The 24,749-nt window shown below is 48.7% G+C and overlaps 1 protein-coding gene across 1 annotated transcript; it reads left to right on the top strand.

Moving 5' to 3' along the window:
- The first annotated feature begins 286 nt into the window (after window positions 1-286).
- On the top strand, window positions 287-22,889 carry ATP12A (ATPase H+/K+ transporting non-gastric alpha2 subunit). Its single transcript, XM_004012313.6, has 23 exons — window positions 287-427; window positions 1,151-1,306; window positions 4,030-4,089; window positions 4,855-5,058; window positions 6,055-6,168; window positions 7,091-7,225; window positions 7,346-7,463; window positions 7,715-7,983; window positions 9,068-9,266; window positions 9,398-9,507; window positions 10,389-10,523; window positions 12,645-12,837; window positions 13,681-13,856; window positions 14,517-14,653; window positions 16,832-16,982; window positions 17,351-17,519; window positions 17,610-17,764; window positions 18,859-18,982; window positions 19,109-19,254; window positions 19,839-19,972; window positions 20,090-20,191; window positions 20,584-20,675; window positions 20,767-22,889. The coding sequence occupies exons 1-23, from the start codon at window positions 419-421 to the stop codon at window positions 20,793-20,795; spliced, it is 3,117 nt and encodes a 1,038-aa protein (XP_004012362.2). The 5' UTR covers window positions 287-418; the 3' UTR covers window positions 20,796-22,889.
- The last annotated feature ends 1,860 nt before the right edge of the window (window positions 22,890-24,749 follow it).

The following is a 24,749-nucleotide window of genomic DNA, read 5'->3' as shown; positions in this document are numbered from 1 at the left end:
TGCAGGGTCTTTCGATGCCAGGACACCCAGAGAGTGACCAATGCGGGGAGCTACAGTTCCCCCCACCCCCACCCCGCTTAGGACTTTTCACAGTCTAACGAGTCTCAAGGGGAAAGGCGGGCGAGGTCTTTCCCCAGAGCCTTCCGCGCGGCAGGTCCGGGTGGCCAGACCGCACTGCCCACTGGACCCCACGCCCACCCGGCTCTCTGCCCCGGCGGGGGTGGGGGCGGGGCTCGCGGGCGGGGGCGGGGCCGCGCTTTTAAGGCCGAGCCACCTGCAGGTCTGCGCTGGCGCTCCGCACCCGAAGGAGCGAGGACCCCGCCGCCAGCCCAACGCGACCCCGCACCCCGGTCCTCGCTCGACGGGACCCCCGCCACGTGCCCGGCCCGCCCTCCGGACAGGACCCCCCGCCCGCGCCATGAACCGGGTGCGTGCCGCCGGGGCGGGAGGAGGGGCGGGCGGGCTCTGCTCCGTTCTCTCCGCTCCCGGTCCGGCGACCGTGGAACTCGGGCTGGTGGGGTGAAGAAAGATGCTGACCCAAACGCAGGAAGGGGCCGTGGAGCCGGAGGAGGGCGGCGCAAGGCTGGTGACGGCGCGGATGCTCTGTGGTCCTGACGCCGTCCTGCCCTCGGTGGTTCAGGAATTCAGTGGGTACACCCTCTGAGAAACGGGGCGCGCTGGAGTGTCCCTCGGGGACCAGGTGTGCCCACCGAGACACGGAGCACGCTGGAGTGTCCCTGGGGGACCAGGCGCCCCCTCCGAGACACCGGGCTCGCTGGAGTGTCCTTCAGGGACCAGGCGCCCCCACCCAGACACAGGGCGCCCTAGTGTCCGTGGGGACCAGGCACTAGCGAGACCCTTCCCCTCCTCGGAGGGATCTTGTCTGAGTCCAAGAAATGAACTTCTTCGCCCAGGGAGGGATCCTCTGGGGAGCCCACCCAGTCAGCCCTCCACAGAAGAGGAGAGCAGAGAGAAGGCGCTGCAGGCTCTATTTGCAGGAGCTGTAGAGAACTCCCCGGAGGAGGGCCCAGGAATGGGGGATGGGGGGAGGGCCCCTTCCTTGTAAGTTCCACCCACCATGAGGGCCCCTGCTTCGCCTCAGAAAACCCGTCTACCTCGAGCCAACATTGCACCTCTGCTTCTTTTTCAGAAAAGAGAAATTTACTCAGTGGAGCTCAGTGGAACCAAAGACATTGAGCAAACAGACAAGGAGGATGGCAAGGAGAAGTCCAGGGGCCTGAAAAACAAGGGTTTGGAACGCAAAAAGAACCACCAGAAAAAGGAGCTTAAAAAAGAACCTGATCTGGTCAGTTGATTTGGTCCCTGAGCAAATCGGTGCCCTTGAGCACTGTCCGCCCTGGTGACAGCTTGCCCCTATAACCCACTTCTTACAAAAGAAATTTTCAGTCTTAAGAATTTCAAAATCCCTGACATGTGTTTCCTTGTTTTAAGAAAAAAAAAAAAAATGGTGTGATTGTATCTGCCCAGGGGTCAGGCCGTCCGAAGATTCCTGCATTCAGGCTGTAGGCACGCCCAGGGAGGGCTCCTCTGAGGCCAGTTGCCACAGGCACTGCCCAGATCTCTCCCCTGCTGGTTCATTGAGATATTAGAAGCCTATGAAATTAAACTATCTCATCAACCAGAACCACCCAGGAGGAAAACTGAAAGCCCCTAAACTTGCTAGGTTTCTGGGTATATTTGCCCCATGAGAAAGGATTTCGGTAGTAAGAGTTGGTCTTGGGTTCAGGCAGCCTTGGGCTCAGCTGAGGTTCCAGTTCTCTAGGAAGTAAGCTACCTAGCTTCTCTGGAGCTCAGTTTTCTTTATGTAAAATGGGAAACAAACCATTTTCATGGGTCTGTCAGGGGGAAGGTGAGGTGAGAGTCTCTTGTAATGGCAGTGCTTTGTGGATGTGAAGCCCTGTTACTACTAAAGCTAGCCGCCCTGGGAAAGAACGTCCCCAGAACTGAAAGGTGGCTGATTACATCTCAGGAATGCCAATGGAAACCAGCCCTGAGTCTGAGATTATGCGGGTTGTTCTGCACTTCACTGCAGACTTTAGAGCTGTGGTTCTCTGAGCAGCTGGTAGTGCTGTGAGCTCTTGTGTGCCACAGAGCAGGTTGTTAAACATTCCGGAATTCAGGCAAGCCGATTGGTACTGTATTAGTAGCTTGAGATGTGACTGCTGCAAATCAGAGCTCTTTTATTTTACCTGGAGAGCTCATTAAACAACACATGCCACAAGGTGTTTGTCCATGTATGTTCTGATGACCCTGGAATTGGATCTGAATTCAAATCTGTGTCCCTGAAGTTCAATTTCCTGTTTTGAAAAATTGGAATTAAAAATGGTAACTTCCTCTTAGAGTTGTTAAGAGGGTTATAGAGAAACTGGAGAAAGGCTAAGATAGTCATTCTTATTTCCTGCATGTATCTAGCAGTTAGGGATGAAGATATAACTAGTCTTACTTGAAATTACTCTTTATAACATGAATATATATCCATTCTATCATATGCTTGTTAATTACAATGAGAACCTTCCTTGAAATTTGAGCCTTTTTGGAAAATATAGAAAAAATAATTCCATGGTGTTGGCTGGAGTATTCCCTTGCTTCTTTGCTGAGAAACAGCTTTCTTTCCCCTCTTTTTCGCAACCTTCTTACAGGAATCCTGTAATTTGTGACTTCGTACTTGGGTGCCCTTGCATCCCAACCCCTCCAGAAAATTAGAACCTTGATGAGTAATGCAGTGTCCCTGGCTTCTGAAGAAACAAGCAGGTGACTCAAGCCTGAGGCACCTGGTGCTGCCCTGTGCTCTTCCAGCAGAGTTCACACCCGCACCCTCCCAACTCTCATCCCCAGAGAGTCAGGCTAGTGGGGAGGATGGTGCAGTATGGTCCCTTACAGTCTGAGATCCGTCCATGAAAGCAACGACTTTAATCATGTTAACTCTTCTCTGCCCTGAACTTGGCATACTCTGCGCAGAACCATGTCTTAATCCTATGGCTCCCCAGAAATGTCATATTCAGTGGGTACTGGTACAGTGAATGGAAGAGCAGGGCCAATCTGGCTAAGCACAGGACAAAACCCTAACTCTCTGTAACATGAAACATTTTTGCTTTAAGAAAAGAGACGGTTCTAGTACCAGTCACAGTATAAATTTTTGTCTCTGACAGAGTTTTAGGATCCTGAGTGCTGGGTTTTTTGCCACAGGAAGAGATTTCTAGCCCTTTAGCCCAGAGATTCTGAAAGGGACAGGACAGGACAGGACAGGACAAGGGAACTTCGCTCCCTGGGTGCCGCAGCAAGTGTCCTGAGATATTTATGGTTATCACTTCTCAAAGGGAGGGTGCTGGTGGGCAGAAGTCCCCACAACAGAGTTACTGACCCAAAATGTCAATAATGCTAAGGTAGAGAAGCTCTGCTTTAGTTTAATAATTCTGTGGCAGAGTTAGCAAGTGTGGCCTCCCCACCGCCCCCCTGGTATTTATTTGGCAGGTTTTTAATCTGAGGGCTTGTCTGATAGCGAGCTGAGCCTCAAGTGCTGAAGGAAGGAAAGGCCCGTTTCTCTCTCCCACATGGCCTGCCTGGTGAGGGCTGTGTGGAGCTGTCAGGACATGTGGAATGGTTTGGCACTGTTGATCGCTCCCCGTTAATCCCGCAGTCAGGTCTGAGTTGAGTTTCCAGATCACTGGTGTCTGGATGACGGGTGTGCTAGGATCTGCATGTGCTGGAGACCAGACTGAGGTGAAATGCATTGCTTTACTCATAAAAACTAAGGACGGCTACCATGTGGTAAATGGCAAGTTAAGTCTGAACTCTCCAGGGATGGCCAGAAAATCTGCTAGCCAGTGAGCTCTCCTGCAGCAAGGTTCTCTTCTCTCACTGCAGGAACCCCTGGGACAAAGGTTCCTTCTTTTTACACTTTCTGGCCTCTCTCCCTCCTCAGTGTTTCTCCCAGATTTCATGGGCTTGTCAGGGTTTAGGGTTCAAGTCTTTTGGAATTATTCACTCTGTTCTTTTCATGGACTTTAGGATGACCACAAACTCAGCAAAGAGGAACTGGAGACAAAGTATGGTACAAACCTCATTACGGTAAGTCATCAGAGAACCAGTGACAGGGGAGGGGATCGGGGACCATACAAAGAGAGAGGCTGTGTGCTTGGAGCTTGTGAGTGATCTGCCAGCCCCCCACGTGCCCACGTTGCAGGAGGCTCATTAACCTCAAGAGTAGCAGGCCTGAGCCGCAGGCCTGGCAAGGCCCTCTGCTGGGCTATGTGTCTGATCACAGACAGTTCTTTGACTGTGACTGCAGCTGAGCCATGGTGACCCCTGGAAGGTTTGAGTGCCTCCTCACTGTCATGGTACAGGGTTGCTTTCAAACCCTGTGCCCAGTAAGTATTCAGGTCGTGTCCAGGCCTCCTCCAAGAAGAGGGGACACCTTACGCCTCCTAAAATCTCTCATCGCAGAAGTGCTGCTTCATTCTGTGAATTCAAACTCAAAGATGTGTTGTCTTAACACGAGGAAATTTAGATGTATCTGTTCTAAGTGAACAGAAATATGTGCTGTGTGACTCACTGGCCTACAGAGAGGGAGGCAAAGAGGAGCAGCGGAGCCTGGGCCCAGAGGATGCAGGGGCAAGGGAGGGACATGGCGGGAAGGTGTCAGGGCATCCACCCTGTCCCACAGTTTACGGGATGTGCCGGAAGAATGGTGGAGTCCATCCAGTGAGACCCCCAGATGGCACAGTGACTGATCTGGGATATAGCCACAGCTGCCCACAGTCTGCAGAAATGTGACATCCAGCCCAAGGAGGGAGAAACGTCTAACTCCTGTTTCTTTTCCCTCTGCTTTCTCAGGGTCTTTCCAGTGCCCAGGCTGCTGAACTGCTGGTTCAGCATGGGCCCAACAGCCTCACACCCCCCAAGGAAACCCCGGAGATCATCAAGTTCCTCAAACAGATGGTGGGGGGCTTCTCCATCCTCCTGTGGATAGGAGCCATCCTGTGCTGGATCGCATATGGGATTCAGTATTCCAATGATCACGCCTCCTCCCTGGACAACGTACGGCACTGGGGGCTCCTCCCCGGTTTGCTGGTGATGGGGGTGGGCGGAGTCGGGTGGTGAGGGTCAGCACTATAATGCAAGGCCTTCCCTGGGCAGAGCATTGGGCTGGGGTCAAGGGTCTACTACTGACCAATCACTGCATAAGTCAGAGAAAATCAATAACTTCTCCAGGTATAAAATAGAAAGTATATCTGACTCTCTAGTGTCTCAGAGCAGTGTGGGCATCAATTTTTAAGAGAGCAATACATGATTGGTTCCTATGTGGGGAAAAAAAATCGACATCCATGTGAGGTGTTTTGGGCTTTCTCTCCTCAAAACTAATTCTCTCCCTTTACCGTGGAGAATTTGTGTGTCTAATAGTAAGGTAGGACCAAACCACAAAGTTACGGGCCACAAAGCTGGGCTTCCCTTGTGGCTCAGCTGGTAAAGAATCTGCCTGTAATGCAGGAGACCTGGGTTTGATCCCTGGGTTGGGAAGATCCTTTGGAGAAGGGAAAGGCTACCCACTCCAGTATTCTGGCCTGGAGAATTCCATGGACTGTATAATCCATGGGGTCACAAACAGTTGGACACGACTGAGCGACTTTCACTTTCAAACCACAGAGTTAAAGCAGCCATCATGATGCTGAGAGAGAAGCCAGGTGCAAAAGGCTGTATTCTGTGTAATTCCATTGGTGTGAAATGTCCAGAACAGGCTGGTGCTGGATTCAGACAGCAGATCAGTGGCTGCCCGGGCTGGGCCTGGGCAGGAGAGTGGCTGCCGTGGGCACAAGGGGTCTTACTGGAATGATGGATTGTGGTGATTATTATACAGCTGTGTTAATTATTAATAGTCATTTAGTTATAAACTTCAAATGGTTGAATTGTGTGGCCTGCAAGTTACATCAGGACACAACTACCATCTCTCTGATTGGCCCATGGAGCACTCTGGCCCTCAGGTCGGACTCATTCCTGATGCTGCTTCTCTGACTAATGCCTGTCCTCCTCACCCAGGTGTACCTGGGCTCCGTGCTTGCCCTGGTCGTCATTCTAACCGGGGTCTTTGCTTATTACCAAGAGGCGAAGAGCACCAACATCATGTCCAGTTTCCACAAGATGATCCCGCAGGCAAGTGTGACAGCTTCCCTGGTGTCTCTAGGCTTGAGACAAGCAAGCATCAAAAAGGGGGGGCGTGGCTTGGAGGCCTAGGACCCCTCCCTGCTGTCTGTGGAGTCTTGGGCAACTGGCCTAATCTCTCTGAAGCCCCCATTCCCTCCTGGGTGTGGTCAGTGAGGCAAGGTGGAGGAATATGTTCAGTCAAGAGCAGAATGGGACAGAAACATGAGCCACTGCCTGGCATCTCCTGTGGCTTCTCCTCAGCTTGGTGAACCATTTGGACAGAAGTCATTCAAGTGGTTCCAACATGAGCCAAGGAAGCCAACCTGTGATTCTTTAAACCATCAGTCTTTCCGCTCCCATTTCTGAGCCTCGCTGCATGTTGCCCCCGAATGCTGCCAGTGTGGGAGGCCTCAGATCCCTCCACCTGCAGCAACCTGGGAGGGGTCCTCTGGGGTCACCACTGTCAGCACACAGAACCACACCCTCACTGGGCTGCAGAGCTGCCGGGAGGCATGGTCTCTGGGTGGAATCTCTTGTGTTAGGAAGCAGAGACCCATCTCTCACTCCATTAAAGGCTTTATGACCTGAACGAGATCATTGATCCCTTTGGCTCAACCTCAGGACTCTTCCTGGACTTCCCAGCAGGATGATTGGTCCCCCTGTCTGTCAGGCCCAGAGCTGTGGCTTTGCTGTACCTACCATGGCAGCATTTTCTGGGTCGAAGGCTATCTCCATGAGCTCCAACTCAAGAAAAATAGTTCTTAGGGTCTTCAGGACCTGAGTAGAACCCTTGGCTTCATTGTCTGCTATTCTGACAGCCATGCACTTCTGTGCCTTCCTTCCTGAGCCTGTGGGGGACAAGGGGAATGCAGAAGGGCCAGCATCATTCCAGGATGGGACCTGAGGCCTGGGTCATGGTTTTCTTCTGCAGCAAGCACTTGTCATTCGAGACTCAGAGAAGAAGACAATTCCTGCTGACCAGCTAGTGGTGGGAGACATAGTGGAGATTAAAGGTGGAGACCGGGTCCCTGCTGATATCAGAATTCTGTCCACTCAGGGGTGTAAGGTCAGTGTCATGGGTGCCCTGAGGGTCACGCTCGTGGCGCTATGGTCTTTCCAGGTCTCAGTGTAACCAAAGAAGGGAACAAGTTGCCTGACCTTGAACTCTTTTCAAAACTCCTTCTAGGTGGACAACTCATCTGTCACCGGGGAGTCAGAGCCCCAGGCTCGCTGCTGTGAGTTCACACATGAAAGTCCCCTGGAGACCAAGAACATCGCCTTCTTCTCTACAACCTGTCTGGAAGGTAGGTCCGGTAGCTTGCAGAACGACAGGTTCCTCTCATAGCCTTTCTCCTTTGTCAAGCCTTATGTTTCTCTCTCTCTACCATCTCTTGCTGCTAAGCTTTTCCAAGAGAAAATGTGGAATTGAGGAGTCTAGAGAACTGGTAGTGTCATGTGCTGATTGCCCATGTGAGCCACCAAAGAGAGGAGCGTGCGAGGCCATGGTCCCTCCTCGCTGAGGACTCCTGGAATAAAATGTCTGCTCCACCTGTAGGCACAGCGACTGGCATGGTCATCAGCACGGGTGACCGCACCATCATTGGGCAGATTGCCTCGTTGGCTTCAACGGTCAAGGACTTGAAGACGCCCATTGCCATCGAGATCGAGCACTTTGTTCATATCGTGGCAGGAGTGGCAGTCTCCATCGGCATCATTTTCTTCATCATCGCAGTGTCCATGAAGTATTATGTCCTGGACTCCATCATCTTCCTCATTGGCATCATTGTGGCCAATGTGCCTGAGGGTCTCCTGGCCACTGTAACTGTGAGTCTGTGCTGCTAGTGGCCATACCCTGACCCTGCTAGTGTGCCATCCTGCTCTGCCACGGCTGAGTCTACTCCATCAGGGCCAGTCATAGGATGTTCTGTCTCTTAGACGGACAAAGAGAACTCTCATCTGTTAGTATTTGAATGACTTGTCCTTGAAAAATTGCGTTTTCATTTTTAGAGATCTATCTGCAAATCCCATATGATACTTTGCCCTTTAAGATCTAGATAAGACAATCTTGAACCACCACTTAGAAATTTTCTAGAAGCCTGACACCTTCCCTGCATTTCCACAGTTTTTAAAAGAAAAAAAAAAAAAAAACACTTTGGCAGTTTCTACAGCTGAGGGATGTAGGTACACTTTCACATCACTTCACCCTCTCAGAGGCAGTCTGAGACACAAATTCCTTGTCTGATCCTGCAGAGCAGTTCAGCACTTTCTGCTCTGCCCCCTGGTCTAACTTTGGTTCTCGCTGTGTCAGGACCTAACTCATCCTGAAACAAGGCCCCCAGGTGGGGAGGATTCATACCTCCACTCCTGGCACCGTCCTAAGCAAAGACAGACAGAAGTGTTATCGCCCGTCTCCTCTGACTCCAGCAGACAGTAATTTGACCAAGCTGGAGCCTAAAGAACCCTTTTGAGATCTGGGGGCTTCAGAGAGAGAGCCAAGAATCTTTATTAACATTTGGAAATCTTAAAGTGAAACAAGTATTTCTTGATTCCCCAAAGCAAAAAGTAAGCCATTTGGGGCAAGCCCTTTGGCACATAGTGGCTGAAGTCTGTCTTACAACACTCTTGCTTGTGATCCACAGGCGCTTAGCAGCTAAGCCCCCTTTGTATTGACTTGGCACTTGCCCGGCTTTGCTACCTGTGGATCCCTTAGGATCATTTTCCTCAAGGAGTAAAGAGAGAGAGAGCACGTGCAAGCTTTATATGCCTTCTCAGCCACTGGGTCTGGTGCAGTTTTACTGCATCTGTAACTATACCTGAAACTAGTCCAACTGTAACTGTTCCTACATTACTGAACCCAAGTTCAGCATGGTGGTTTTTCTCAAAGCTTCTCTCTCTCTCCTCTGTCTAGGTGACTCTGTCACTGACAGCAAAACGAATGGCCAAGAAGAACTGCCTTGTGAAGAACCTGGAGGCAGTGGAGACTCTTGGCTCCACCTCCATCATCTGCTCAGACAAGACCGGGACCCTGACCCAGAACAGGATGACGGTGGCCCATCTGTGGTTCGACCACCAGATCTTCGTGGCAGACACTAGTGAAGACCAATCGAGTAAGCCTTGGGGTGCATCCAGCCTGGCCCTGCATGGTGGGCTCAGCACAGCTGGTCTGTGGCCGTAGGTGAACAGTGCTGCTCGTTGGCACAAGCCTGGCATCCTCAGCATCCATGGTTCTTCTTTCCAGATCAAGTCTTTGACCAAAGCTCTGCGACCTGGGCCTCCCTGTCAAAGATCATAACGCTGTGTAACCGCGCTGAGTTCAGACCTGGACAGGAGAGCGTCCCTATCATGAAGGTGAAGCCCCACACGCAGTCTCAGCCGCAGGCACTTTGCAGAGCGAAGTCACCTTCTCTGTTCTGATCTGGTGCTTGATTTAATCTCTGCAACTGAGTAGCATTTGTTCTGTGAGAACGAATCTAACCACAAGACCTGTAGGAAACTTTTTCACTGTCACTAACTTCAAGAAATCTAAAAGTTCTCAAAATATTCATTTAGGTCTTTTGAAAAGTCTCTTTCTTGAAAATGATTGTGCCTTTAAGTTACTGTCCTAAATTCTTTACCAGCTAAGAAGATACAATCAAAGTTCCAGGAACCCCCTGCCCCTCTCCAAGATCAAGTTCATTGCTTTTTTCCCTGAAAACTCCCACTCTCAGGGCTCTAATTTGTCTGAACTCCCCTATCGCCAGCAGGTTGCGCCGTACAGTTAACAGTTTTAAGTGTTAGTCGTGTCTGAACCTTTTGCGACCCCCTGGACTATAGCCCACCAGGCTCCTCTGTCCATGGGATTCTCCAGGCAAAAATACTGGAGCGAGTTGCAATGCAGGACACCCAGGTTTGATCCCTGGGTTGGGAAAATCCCCTGGAGAAGGAAATGACAACCCACTCCAGTAGCCTTGCCCAGGGGATTTTCCCAACCTAGGGATCAAACCTGGGTCTCCTGCATTGCAACCTGCTCCAGTATTCTTGCCGGGAGAATCCCATGGACAGAGGAGCCTGGCGGGCTACAGTCCCGAGTCAGGCACAATTAACACTAACAGTAGTAAATCTGTCACTTATGGGATAACTGTTCTCTCCCTCTGGTACTTAGTAAGCTTAGGTTGCACATTGGTTTGTTGAAAATAACCGCAGAAGAACCCGATTATGTGCTGCAACTACTTATATCTTTTGATTCACAGAAAATTGTGGTTGGAGATGCCTCAGAAACTGCTCTTTTGAAGTTCTCAGAGGTCGTGCTGGGTAACGTGATGGATATTAGAAAAAGAAACCGCAAAGTAGCTGAAATCCCTTTTAACTCAACCAACAAATTTCAGGTGACTTTCCCCTCACAACTGAATCTTTGGGTTTTTAATTATAGTTGGCTGTGTTGGGTCTTTGTTGCAGTGTGCAGGCTTCTCATTACAGTGACTTCTCTTATTGTGGAGCAGAGGCTCTAGGGCTCATGGGCTTTAGTAGCAACTGAATCTTTATCATCACTAGAGCAGCATTTCCACTCATAAGTATCCTTTAGTCAGTATGTGTTTTGAATGACACTTGACTTTAAAAACAGTCCTCAGAGATGCAGAGCCTGGACATCTGGTAAACACAGAACAAGTAGAAGAGAGAAAAGATGAAGGTTTCGATGGGGCCTGCCATTCCCACACGTGGCCTTTCTGTATAACATGCACACAAATGCACCACTGCCTGCCCTGGTGACTTGGGCACAGGGAGGGGCAGCAGCCACACCCCCCAACATGACAGGCTGAGTGAGGGGGGCAGTGAGGAGAAGCCAGCTGCTCCATCTGTGTCAGGCATTCTCCATGCTTGGTCTCATGTAATCCTCACCATAAGCCTTGAAGGTAGGACCAGGTGAAGTCCCAACTGCAGGCAAGGAAATGGGCCTTAGAAAGTGTTGAGGTGGCCGGAGCCACCCGAGCATCTAAGTCTTCACATGTCCATCTGATGCCTGAGTCTATGCTTTTTTCTACTACAACACAGAGGCCAGGTGGTCAGTTCAGGCCATTTGGGTAAACCCTGCTCTTTGTGAGGACCAGTGAGGACCCAAAGCATTGCTTTCCATGTCTGCCCTGCCAGCAGTGCACAGAAGTCTCCACCCCTTGTTGCTCAGGGGGCGACTGGCCAGCCTTGCCTGGTTGTCTCCCCTCCCACCAGGGTAGCCAGCAGGCAGCCATGTCCACCCTCCTCAGGTCAGGCAGAGAACAAAGTGCTGCCACAGGTGGAGTTCCCCAGAGACTCCAAAGCAAGAGTGGGGTGTTGTGACTTGGTCTTTTGTTGTTGTTGTCGTTTAGTCACTCAGTTGTGTCCGACTCTTTGGATCATGCCCAGCAGGCTCCTCTCTCCATGGGATTTCACAGGCAAGAATACTGGATGGGGTTTCCATTTCCTTGTCTAGGACTTAGTCTTTGCATAACATTAAATTAAGTAAGTAGGATGACCAAGTTTGTGTGCAAGTTTCTAGTGATTACGCACACATTTTGTTTGAAAGGAATTTAGGACTGGAAAATAACTGTGGAGCAAACATCTTTGTGGATAATTAACCAGTAAAGAGTCATGGTTAGCAAAGCAGACAACTAACAAAATGTATGATGTAAAATGTAGAGGAACTCAGATCTCTGTTCAAAACATAAATGAAAATAGAATGACTAGCAATCCTAAAATAACAGTAGTAATCATGGCTATCAACTGCTGATTTCCACACTCCTCACAATTCTGTTAGATAGTCAAGAATGAGGAAACAGAGGATATAGCCAGCAAGGGCCAGAGCCAGGACTTGGGCAGACCCCAGGGGTGTGCTCAGCCTAGGCGGGTGGCCTTTCAACCACAGACAAGACTCAAATCCTGCTGGGGCTCCGTCTTCTTCGGGGAGAGGAAGAGCAGGTTCTGTGAGGCCTGCTGTACAGAGCACTGATGGAGAAAGTGGGCTCCCTGGAGTTGCTAGAAAGGAGTGGTTCCCACAGAAGAGGCCAAGGAGCTCTGAGATGCTTTAGAGTCACCTTATATCTACACGCCTGTGCAGCACTCGGCACTGAGCAAGGTGGTTTAGGAGGAGGCCTTGGAAGGTCTCTGGAGCCTCATTCAACTCGAAGAAGCTAAACAGCTCTGGCACATGAGATCTTTGAGTTGTGGCCTGAGGGATCTAGTTCCCTGACCAGGGATGGAACCCAGGCTCCCTGCATTGAGAGCTCAAAGTATTAGCCACCAGACTACCAGGAAGTCCTTCAGTCTCTGCATATTACTTGGGCATGAATTAGAAAGGACAGAACACGCCTGCGGAGAACACTCTTCCTTTACATATCACGGCGAGTAGAAACAGAAACCACAGAGAAATTGATGTTTTGCTCATGAAAACCTCTGTCCAGTTCAGGCCCTTCGTAGTAGAGATGGTGTCCTTACCCGCGATGCCACACTGAGCATGCGCGATCCCTCCCCCGCAGCTCTCCATCCACGAGACCGAGGACCCAGATGACAAGCGCTTCCTCGTGGTGATGAAAGGGGCCCCCGAGCGGGTCTTGGAGAAGTGCAGCACCATCATGGTCAACGGGCAGGAGCAGCCCCTGGACAGGAGCACGGCCGAGGCCTTCCACACAGCCTACATGGAGCTGGGCGGCATAGGGGAGCGAGTGCTGGGTGAGAGAGCGGGATCCCGCTGGCAGGCACAATGAGGCAGGCTTGGGATGCAGCGGGGTAGCACTGGCGTCCACTCATATCCTAAAGGAGAATGTGGTCAGCATGCAGGGGATACTGTGTGATGGCGTAGGAGGGTGGGGGCCCTTGCAGATCAGAAGTCTTGGAAGATTTTATGGGAGGAGTTACATTTCAGTCTGGACCTTGAGTGATAGATGTAAAGGGTTGTTGGGGGAACGTACTCCCATAGAGGGAACAGCATGAGACAAAGGTGGGAATGGATGGAGGGGACCCTCTGGGCACAGCTCCCCATTCTTCATCTCTTTATGTCTCTGTCTCTACCCCCATACCACTTGTAAACTGCAACCTCCTCAGAAGTACAGGCTGTCCACTCCTGGGCTTTCTTTCTCCAGAGCATACCTAACAGGCACAGAGTAAATGATTTGGGGATGAACCATGTCTTTCCTAAAACAACATGTTACGGAACTGAAGGAACTGAACAATTATGGTAAACTCTAAAGTGTGTTAGTCACTCAGTCATGTCCGACTCTTTGCAACCCCGTGGACTGTAGCCCACCAGGCTCCTCTGTCCATGGGATTCTGCAGGCAAGAATACTGGAGTGGGTGGCCATTCCCTCCTCCAGGGGATCTTCCCAACTCAGGAATCAAACCCAGGTCTCCCACATTGCAGGCAGATTCTTTGCCATCTGAGCCACCAGATTTACTGACATCAATTCTCTTAAACTGATAAAACACAAAGGACTGAAAGTGTATGAAAATGTTCCCTATTTTTTCATCATTTTTTAATCCTAGTTTCACCAACTCCTAAATTCATACCCATTTCAGGTTTCTGTCACCTCTACCTGCCGACAGACGAGTTTCCAGAAACGTATTCATTTGATGTAGACACGATGAACTTCCCTACATCCAACTTCTGCTTTGTGGGCCTCTTGTCAATGATTGACCCTCCTCGGTCCACGGTACCTGATGCTGTCACCAAGTGCCGGAGTGCAGGGATCAAGGTGGGACTTGCATATCCCTGACTTCACACATCTTCCATGAATGCTGAGTTCCTTTCTAGGAACGTCTGTCACAGGAGAGTCAGTATTTAGGTCTCTTCTCCTAAATGTCATAATTCCCCTTTTTTTAAGTCTCTACTTTCACTGTACTAAGATTTCAGTAACCATCCTATAAAAGCATAGTCATTGTGTCTGTGTGGAATAAACCACAAGCACAATTGCAATGAGCAGAAAGCCATGAAGTAACCACATGTCACCCTAGACCACGACAGACAATAAAAGGTTTTGTTACTTAATCTTGAGGTCCAGCTCCCATATTCCATTTCCCTCATGATAAGCCAAAATTTGAATTCCATTACTGTGTTAATTCCAAGGCTGTGGAGCATCATGAAGATGCTGAAGGAGACATCCGTCAGCCTACTCACAAAGTTACACCAAAGGGAAAGACTTCCTCTAGGTCCAAGGAGGAAATGTAACAAGGGTAGATCCAGTGGGATCCATGTGTCCTTCTGAGACAGGTGATTCTTTGACCTAAAGATCAAGGACTGCAAGCCACCAGTGGCCCCTTGCCATGGTGTAGTGGGCAAAACCAAGTCATCCCCGCTCGCCTGAGCAGCAGAGTCCCTCACCACCCACATGCCTGTCTCCTTGCCTGTGTTCTAGGTTATCATGGTTACAGGCGATCATCCAATCACAGCCAAAGCCATTGCCAAGAGCGTCGGTATCATTTCCGCCAACAGTGAGACGGTGGAAGACATTGCCAAACGCCTCAACCTTCCTGTGGAGCAAGTTAACAAGCAGTGAGTTCAGAACCCACACAGCAGAACTCAGGCCTTTACCACAGGCCCTACTGCCTCTAAAGAGTTGTCTGGAGCAAACCCCTTTTTGCCAAACATGATCTGCTGGTTTACTCTATAATTTCTGGCTGGTTTACTCTGTAATTTCTATAACCAGTCATTAGTCAAAATTTTATCGAGTACCTGATATGTGCCAGCCACTGTATTGAGACCATAAAAATGACCTATATTTCAGCCCAGTGAAGTAGATCTGAAAACGTCAGTGATAAATTTAGAGTGAGGAAACTGAAGCAGAAACTTTATAGGAAATTACCTGTCATTGGTACAGTTTATAATCAGGAACACTGAGAATCCTTTGTGCTCTCTGAGCCCCTAATCTGCATCTTGAGTATTTATTCCATGTTTAGTATTTAGGCTTCATAATGTGTTGCTATGGAAACATACTTCTCTTTGCTTTTTACTTGGTTGTAAATAGAATGGAGGGCTTCTCTGGTGTCTACTGGTAAAGAACTACCTGCCATTGTAGCAGACACAGGAAACATGGGTTCCATTCCTGGCTCTGGAAGATCCCCTGGAAGAAATGGCAACCCACTCCAGTATTCTTGCCTGAAGAATTCCATGTACAGAGGAGCCTGGCAGGCTGCAGTCCATGGGATCACAACAGAGTTGGACACAGCTTAGCAACTAAACAGCAATAAACAACAACAAACTCAGTGAAATAAGCACAGGCACAGAGGTGCTGGCAATGGGAACCTGACTGTTGATCATTTAAATCAAAGTCTCCAAAGTCTTAGTTGGAAAATAAATGTCATTGCTTTATTATACTTTGATGCATATGAGGAGAAAAGACCCAAGAACATATCCTAGTTTACCCAAACAGTTATACCTGTTAGGAACACAGAGCTGACAGGTGATAAGTGACTGCTAGGGCAACAAATTACCAGTTAGGACACCAAGCAGGTAAACAGCCTCTGGGCACACATTTGTGTCTCCTTTGTGTAGTGCTCCTTTGTGTAGATAACATTGGTGATTAACATCCGTCTGTGAAAACAGCTTCAGAGGTTGTACTTGTTTTGTTTTTTGAAATAGTAGGATTTTACTTTTTCCTATAAGTCACCACACAGGAGAGAGGGTTGGTTACTTTGTGAATGTTTTCAATTGTCCACTTTATCAACTGCAGCTTCATGATCAGGGGAAAACTTTTCGTAGCTAGGGGAGGAAGGGAAACAAGCCTTTCCTTCTTGCTTCCCCCCCCCACACACACTTTTTTTTACCAGAATATAGGAAAACCTGTAGTTTGAGTCAAGTGCTAGAATTTCAATATTTAGCACCAAGAAAAAAAAAAAAAGAGAAGCAGAACTAAAAAGAGCTCAAAACTTTAAAAAGGTAAACAAAAAAGCATGCAGTGTTTTGTGCTTAAAAACGTTTAAGCTGAGATTTGAAGGTTGAAATGTTCTCCAAGGGAAGGGAAGACTAGAGGCCCCCACCCCTGGCAAAGGTAGTAGGATCTGTGAGGGCTTGCACACAGTCGGGGGTTCAGAACTGAGAGCGTGGGTGCTGTGGGGGAGTCAGAGGGGCCGCACAGCACAGGCTGCCCCTAGCCCTGCAGACTAAGTGGGGACCTGGGCTCTGCTGGATGTTCCTTTGGACAATGCTCCAGGGGACAGCATGGTCAGGTCTGCAGTCTCAGTAGTTCCTAGAACCTCACTTTTATAGGCAGCAGATAAAAGCTTTCCTCAGGAAGACCTCAGTCAACTTTTATCCCTACATAGCTGGTTGCATAGTAGACACCGTGAGTCTGAAATAAACAAAGAGCTGTCACCCATGTGTTCAGGCAAAAGCTGGATTCTTGGATTCAAAATGTACAAATGGGCAGTTTTTTACCTCCTTTTCTTTTGAGTAAAGCTTTGCCCTGGGAAGTGCCACCTCTCACCCATTCCTGTAAAAAATGGCTGCTTGACTTGTTCCTACTGTCATGTGACACAAGGAAATGCCTGTCAGCCTTAGTTAACTGTTTTGAAAAGAGACCCACACACCCCATCATCCCACCAGATGATTCAGATGAGTCAGGACTTGAGGTTCCTGGTAAAACCAAACAGGTTCACCCCACCTCCGGCCCAGAATAGCATTTTAACCTCAGCTTCCACCTAGGGCCTCACCCAGTTCCTCCTGCCTGTCTAGGGATGCGAAGGCTGCTGTGGTGACTGGCATGGAGCTGAAGGACATGAGCCCGGAACAGCTAGATGAGCTCTTAGCCAACCACTCGGAGATCGTCTTTGCCCGGACGTCCCCCCAGCAGAAGCTGATCATCGTGGAGGGCTGTCAGAGGCAGGTGGGTGAATGCAGCACCCGGGGAACCTTCTAGGTCTGTCATCATTCTGTGGGGAGAGGCAGCACTGAGCCTTGGCCCCTCCTTAGGGTTCTGGTGAGGTCACCACCCCACATCTCCACCTGTTGGGGCTGACCCAGTCCACCCAGGAACCCTCCTGCTTGCTCCACAGGGGCCTACCTTTACAATTTGGATTCATATGGTTTTGATCATTCAAACATCTTATTTAGAGCTTGTTCTTACTTCTGGAATTTCCCGTCTTAATCTTTTTCCTCCAACCCAAAATGGGCCTTTGTTTTGGTACAGCAGACCTCCAGGCTGCTCACTAACCCCCTCCACCCGCCTCCCACAACCTTCTGCCATCCCTGCAGGATGCTGTGGTCGCTGTGACTGGGGATGGAGTTAATGATTCCCCAGCTCTGAAGAAGGCAGACATTGGGATCGCCATGGGGATAGCAGGTTCTGATGCAGCCAAAAATGCAGCTGACATGGTCTTGCTGGACGACAACTTCGCGTCCATCGTCACAGGGGTGGAGGAAGGTGAGTGGGGTTTTGAGTGGTCTTAGCAAGGGCTGGGGCCACCCATGAAATGAGAAGCAAGTCCTATAGGGAGAAATGTCTTCTGCCTAGGTCGCCTGATCTTTGACAACCTAAAGAAGACAATCGCATACACACTGACCAAGAACATCGCCGAGCTGTGCCCCTTTCTCATCTACATCATTGCTGGGCTTCCCCTACCCATTGGCACCATTACTATCTTGTTCATCGACTTGGGCACAGACATAGTAAGTAGCCAGAAAGGGAACAGGGTCTGATGACTTCCCTAGGTGAGGGAAACCTCAGTGTCATTACCTTCAAGGGCAGGAGATGGATTAATCAGTGCTTCTCAGACCTCAATGTGAGGTTTCTGACAAGCTCTTAAGTGATTCTGAGTCTGCTGGTCCACCAACCACACTTCAAAGCACAGAACCAGAGAGATCTATCAGGTGTTTGAAAATTAAAACCACTTCAGTCCATAAAAGAACTTTTCAACACATGAGTTCTTCACCTTTCAAAAAAAACATGCCATTGGTCAGTTTCAGCTCAGGTGCCTCCCCCCCTTTTTTTTTGAAGAGCTGTCACCAAAATAGTCCCTGTACTGCTTAGGGCCCAGTGGCCAAAGTGATAACCCACAGCCGCCCCTTGTTAAGTAAAAGAATCTGTAACCTGGAAGCCCCTCACCAAACACAGTAAGAAACAGCCATTAATAACACTGTGAAGCCTCACGCAGACCTACAGTAATGTCATCTAAAACCTCCCCTCTGCTAGAACTAATCCCCTTAGGAAGCTTTGTGACAGTCACTCCCATGGCTCTAGCTTACAGATGCTTCAGGGAGCAAGCAAAACTCACAGCTCTGCAGGTCATTGCCTACCCCCCATTTCACATGACACCTGGGCAGCCTCCACGGTCCAGGGATATTGAGGTATCTCTACATTAGAGGGGAGCTGAAGCCCCAGAACCTGCAGCAAGCTTGCTCTTCTTATCTCTACTGCCGTGGTTCTTCCAGGTGTCACTAGGGAACTTGTTAGAAATTTGGGTTCTCTGCCCTCCAGGGGGAGGACCTGGGAGAGAACCACTGGTCAGTGGTGGGAAGGGAAAGTGCTTTATAACTAGATCGTCTAGAGATGGCAGGACAGGGTGATGATTAGGCGGTCAGACACAGGTGGATTGTCTTCTCTGCAGACAGCACACCCTGTTGTCTGCTCCCTGGATGGACCAGTTCCCTAACGCCACCACCGCTGCCACCTCCTCCCCTACATTGGGCCCCTGGCTGTGCTGCCACTCTTTCCTTCCATCTAGCATTTCAGGGTCGGGCCTCATGCTGTTCTCTCCCTCTAGATTCCCTCCATCGCCCTGGCTTACGAGAAAGCTGAAAGCGACATTATGAATAGGAAGCCTCGCCACAAGAAGAAGGACAGGCTGGTGAACGCGCCACTCGCCCTGTACTCCTACCTGCACATCGGTGCGAGGAGGGACTGCCCAGAGACCCACCTTCCCCTGTGGGGTGGGGTGGGCTGTGGGGGGAGCTCCGAGGAGAGTGAGGCAGGGCACTTCTGGGGTCAGTACAGAACCTCTCCTGTTCTTCTAGGCCTCATGCAGGCCCTGGGGGCCTTTGTTACATATTTCACCGTGTACGCGCAGCAGGGCTTTCTACCCAGCACTATCCTCAACCTGCGGGTGGAGTGGGAGAAAGACAATGTGAATGACCTGGAAGACAGCTACGGACAGGAATGGGTAAGGGCCAGGTTATTGGCGGCACCCTCCCTGGATGGCTGTAAGGGGACAGAGGAGGTGATGGTTTTCCTCGAGGGCCCTGTGGTCACAGTGGCTTGCCTCTGCCGGGCTCAGCTCATCTCTCAAGTTGGAGGTCTAGAGCTCACTTGTTTACATTAGCTTGCATTCCTGGTGGCTCAGACGGTAAAGAATCTGCTTGCAATGCAGGAGACCTGGGTTTAATCCTCGGTTTCAGAAAATCCCCTGGAAAAGGGAATGGCAACCCACTCCAGTATTCTTGCCTGGTAAACCCCATGGGCAGAAGAGCCTGGTGGGCTACAGTCTGTGGCATCGCAAAGAGTCCGACACGATTCAATGATTAGCACACTTCAGGTGTGGAGGAGGAGCAGCTAGCAGCGCCACAGCTGGGCCAAATCCATTAAAATCCATAAATCTAATCCATAGATTTCTTTCCAAACACAGAAAGTGACCCTCTCTCAATCATGGGGAGGGGAAAGAGAGTGGAGGCTCATAGACAGGCACCAACACCTCCCTGAGGTGTCCATCTGGGGCATCATGGTCTTCTTTTCTCTGGCCACTGACAGACAAGGTACCAGAGGAAATACCTAGAATGGACGGGCTACACAGCATTCTTTGTCAGCATCATGATTCAGCAAATAGCAGATCTGATCATCAGAAAAACCCGGAGGAATTCCATCTTCCAGCAAGGTCTCTTCAGGTACTGGTGCAGCCGTCCCGGGGGTTCAGCCTGGGCCTTTGCTGCCCAGATGACTGCATGTGGGCATGTGAGCCTGGGGCTGGGAGTTCAGAATTTGTTTGCTTTTGTGTTTTACAGAAATAAAGTCATCTGGGTGGGGATTGCCTCACAGATTATCATCGCATTAATCCTCTCCTATGGCCTTGGAAGCATCCAGGCCCTGAATTTCACGATGCTCCGGTGAGGTTCCCTGCATCTTTGGGGAGGAACTGGCCCCAGTCTGGTTGTCACAGGCTAACAAGTCTTTCCCCTCAAGTCTTTCCGAAGAGAGAAAGTGAAACTGTTTTTTTCTTTCTTTTAATCAGTATGAGGCTTTGACCTGCTAGTTTTTTCAGAAGAGGAGGTGGGTTTTCCCTCCCTCACCATCCCATCTCTACCTTCATCCAACAGATCCCTTCTCAGGCAGACACTGTTTCTAGCAGTCACAGTCCAGTTAAATAAGAAACCATAGGGTTCTACGCTGTGTGACCCAGTGGGGTTGCTCTGTCCAGTCTAGAAAGAGAAATGAATGAGGTGCTCAGCCACTTAAGGGTGGGTGTGTGGGTCTCACTCCACCCCCTCTCTCCCTCCAGGCCTCAGTACTGGTTTGTGGCTGTGCCACACGCAGTTCTGATTTGGGTGTATGATGAGGTGCGGAAGCTTTTCATCAGACTCTTCCCTGGAAGTGAGTACTAATGTATGGGGGACTTGGGGGCTCTTGATGTGCTCCAGCAGACCTTCCTCTGTTTCTCACTTACTGCCTCCTCCTTCTTTAGGCTGGTGGGATAAGAACATGTATTATTAAGACACCTGCTTCCCAAGCCCCACCAGCTGCACATGGCGATGTTCTTCACCTTCTGGTGCCAGCTGGGCGACTACTGCCATGGGGATGTCGTCGGAATGTGTTCAAGAAAAGACAGAACTGCAGGAAAGACACTCAGTAATATTTTGTAATTTAAAACAGAGATTTCAGTGTTTATATGTGATTTTAATTTATATATCAATGTCCTTATTTAAAAATACATCAATTTCAAGGTAATGGTGTAGGGAAGAATGGCGTGTTTAAATGTCTATAGAGCTCATTCATGTTAAACAATGTCAGGTAATCCAGACGTCTGCTGGATTAAGGGTCTCCCTGACCCTTAAGCTCTAGATAGCACTGCTCACACATCCATCCCACACTCTATTAAAAGTCCAGCACCCTCCATTCCTGTGAATTCCCAGAGAATTTATTATTTCACAGTCACGTTGCTCAGAAAAGGCTAGTTCAGCTAGAGGTTTGCAAAAAGACGAGGTGATGGCAGGTTTACATCACAGCAACTTGGAAGACCTCAGTTTGACCCTGAGACATCCTTAAGAGTCCTCATCCCGCCTCTCAGCTCCTCACAGTCCTTCGCTGCCCTCCCTCCTCCACGGTACCCTCCACCCACCACCAGTTCCAGAACGGAGCTCCAGATGCTCCCCTGACCTAAGGGGGTTTTCATTTACCAGGATTGAACCTCAGTGGAGGAACCTTGTGGTTTAACACATAATATTTATTCTTCATTAGACAGTTCATAGCACTCTGCAACATGTTTTTTGTTTCATGCTGTAAGTTTGTTTATTTGTGTGTAACATATGTGACTACACCCATATTAGTATCCCAGAGAGGCCTCATTTTTAAGTAAAAGACCTTTTATAAAACCAGGCCTGAGAGTGGTGTTCTAATTAATTTGAGTTTGTCTAAAATGCAGAGCAGGGCTTCCCTGGTGGCTCAGATGGTAAAGAATCCACCTGCCAATGTAGGAGACATGGGTTTGATCCCTGGGTTGCGAAGATCCCCTGAAGAAGGAAATGACAGCCCACTCGAGTATTCTTGCCTGGAGAATCCCACAGACAGAGGAGCCTGGTGGGCTACAGTCCGTTGGGTCACAAAGAGTCAGATACATCTTAAGAGACTAAACAACAGCAACAAAATGCATAGCATAGGACAGGAAAAAAAATGAGATGTAATTTCAACTTTTTTTTTTTTTACTTCTTTGGTACTTTTATTTTTCCAAGGAAGGTCTGAACTCTTCCCTCACAACATCCCTGCTCTGCCCCCTCTCTGATGTGTGCACACATTTAAGTCATAATTTCTTCGGAAGGTCCAGCAGCAGAGCGAGAGAGGAAGCCATTTTCATAGGCCTTCCATCATCAGCTGATACCCAGCACACACTCATTTAATAGGAATGACACTTGGTAAACTTTTTGTACTCAGTGGGCTGCCCCATTGCCTCTCCTCCATTGTTCACACAAACAAGGACGTCCTGCTGCTGATGGTGCTGAGTTGTGTCTCTAGATCAAGCAAAGGGAGTCTTGGAGCCACAATTCACTGCTATGTTCTCAGAGCCATCATTGTAACTTCATGTAAATAGATGATAATGCACTGTGTCATTGTGTGTGTGTATTTAAGTTAAAATAATGAGTCTAATCTCAAGGGTTTTGATCTCTGTGTTCAGCCACAATTATCACACAATTATCCCTGGACTACTCTGATGATGTCAGTGGTTCAGTGACCCGGAACCCTTTCCAGGCAGTGTCATGACAGCCTTCTCATTCCAGTCCTGACAGGGCAGTGATGGTTCCAAAACTTCAACTATGAACCATTTGTCCTCACTTTTCTTCCTGCCAGGCTGTCTGAGGGCCCCCTGCTGTGATGGCTGGCAGCTTGTTGTCCTGCCAGAGCCAGTGAAAGACACTGCAGATAGAGCACAAAGCCACAAGAGGTTTATCGTGGGGTTGGATTAAGCTTGAGAGGAGTTCAGTTTGAAGTAGAAATCTCTTCACAGGAGGAACCCTGTCCGGAATAACTTTGTAAAAAATTGACACTCAAATATTTGTGAAATGAGTAAATAAAAAATTTAAAGGATCACAGAAATGAGACTGGTGTATCAACTCACTTTATTGAGTTGTAAACAGAAAAGAGGCAATAAAACGTCAGAGGGTTTTGCTTTGTGTTGTTGTTTTGGAGGGATGACTTCATTGACCCACCAAAGGCCTGGATACTTTTTAGAGGAAGTAACAGTTAATTTAAATCTGATTGATATCACAGAGTAACTCAGATGTAGAGATAAGGCTGGGTTTATAGAGTATTTTTTAAAACAATGTTTTGTCCTGACATTGTAATTCATTTTAGAAAATTTAGAATATCCAAGAGTAAAAATAAAATTAAAACCATCGAGATCTAACTACCAAGTTCTATAGCTAAACAAAAGAGTAGTTATTTCTTTCAGTCCAGTTCAGTCACTCAGTTGTGTCTGACTCTTTGCGACCCAGTGGACTTCAGCACGCCAGGCTTCCCTGTCTATCACAACTCCCAGAGCTTGCTCAAACCGTCCATCAAGCCTTTTTTCTAAACATATACTTATTTCTAGGCAGAATTGAAATATAAAGCTTTCCATTCTGCTCTTTTACTTAACATTGAGGATGTGAGTCTAATGACTATACATTATTCCATACTGAGAGTGTTTTAACTATATCCCCTCTGTGCAATGGCTCATCTATTTCCTACTGGTAATCATTTTTGTTTTAAGGTTTCATCTTGTCACTAAATCTTATGCAGCATCTCATTGTTTTATAATAGATTCATCAAAATGGATTGAGGCATTAAGAGCATTTTTAAGGCTCTTGATAAATTTATTTTCATATAAGTTAATATTCCTACCAGCAACAATAAAGTGAATGTCTTGGCTGTCAATAGGGTATGAAATATCTGTCTACTATGTTGTTTGGTCACTAAGTCATGTCCAACTTTCTGTGATCCTATGGACGGTAGCCTGCCAGGCTCCTCTGTCCATGGGATTCTCCAAGCAAGAATACTGGAGTGGGTTGCCATGCCCTCCTCCAGGGGATCTTCCTGACCCAGGGATTGAACCCACATCTCCTCCATCTTCTGCATTGCAGGCAGATTCTTTACCACTGAGCCATGGGCTTCATATATATTCATATACATACATGCATATACATATACATATATATATATATGAGGCTTAGATGGTTATCAGATGGGGTGGTGGGTGAGACCCCTTTAAAGAGGTGGTCAGGAAAGTCCTTTCTGAAGTGAATAAGCACAGAGAGGAGAAGTCCAGGAGGAAGGGATGGTGCCATGTGGTAAGAACAGGAAGACTGGTTCATCAGGCAGCTGTTGAAACGGGCAACAATATGACCTTATAGGGTCTCAGGCCATGGGAAGCAGGCTCAGTTTCATCACAAACACAACACTAGGCTGTTGAAGATTATTAGCAAAGGCGGAGACCTGCTCCAGTTCACTTGTTCAGATCAGTTTGGCTTCTCTGAGGAGGGTAGGAGGATACCCAGGCAAGAATGGACACAAGGTGAGTTAAGAGGTGAGAGAAGCAATGATAGACTGAGCAGGGTGGTGACAGGGGTGAGGCCCAAGTGTGAAGCTGTGTGTGTGTATACCTTTAGCTTCCAAGGAGGAATGTCGTAAGGGAGGTTACCTGTTGATGATGTGGATCAGGAGTGCTCAAATCAGGGCCCTAGAAAGACCACCAACTTCCCTAACTGACAACATTATTATGGAGATGAAGGAGACACTTTCCCAGCTGACTTTTAAAATATAGAAAGTGCTCATATGCTGGTTGTTCCTGACTCTGTGTTTACAAAGACTGTCAGATCTCCACATTCATTCTGTAGTCATCACTCCCCCAGCGGACTTATGTCTCCTAACATGACAGTATCAGCAACTGGTAGTCACCAATTCCTATTATGTCCTGGT

This window comes from Ovis aries, chromosome 10 (assembly GCF_016772045.2).
Source record: "Ovis aries strain OAR_USU_Benz2616 breed Rambouillet chromosome 10, ARS-UI_Ramb_v3.0, whole genome shotgun sequence".
Lineage (NCBI taxonomy): Eukaryota > Metazoa > Chordata > Mammalia > Artiodactyla > Bovidae > Ovis > Ovis aries.
The sequence above is the reverse complement of the archived record's forward strand: the minus strand, read 5'-3'. Positions and strand labels throughout refer to the sequence as shown.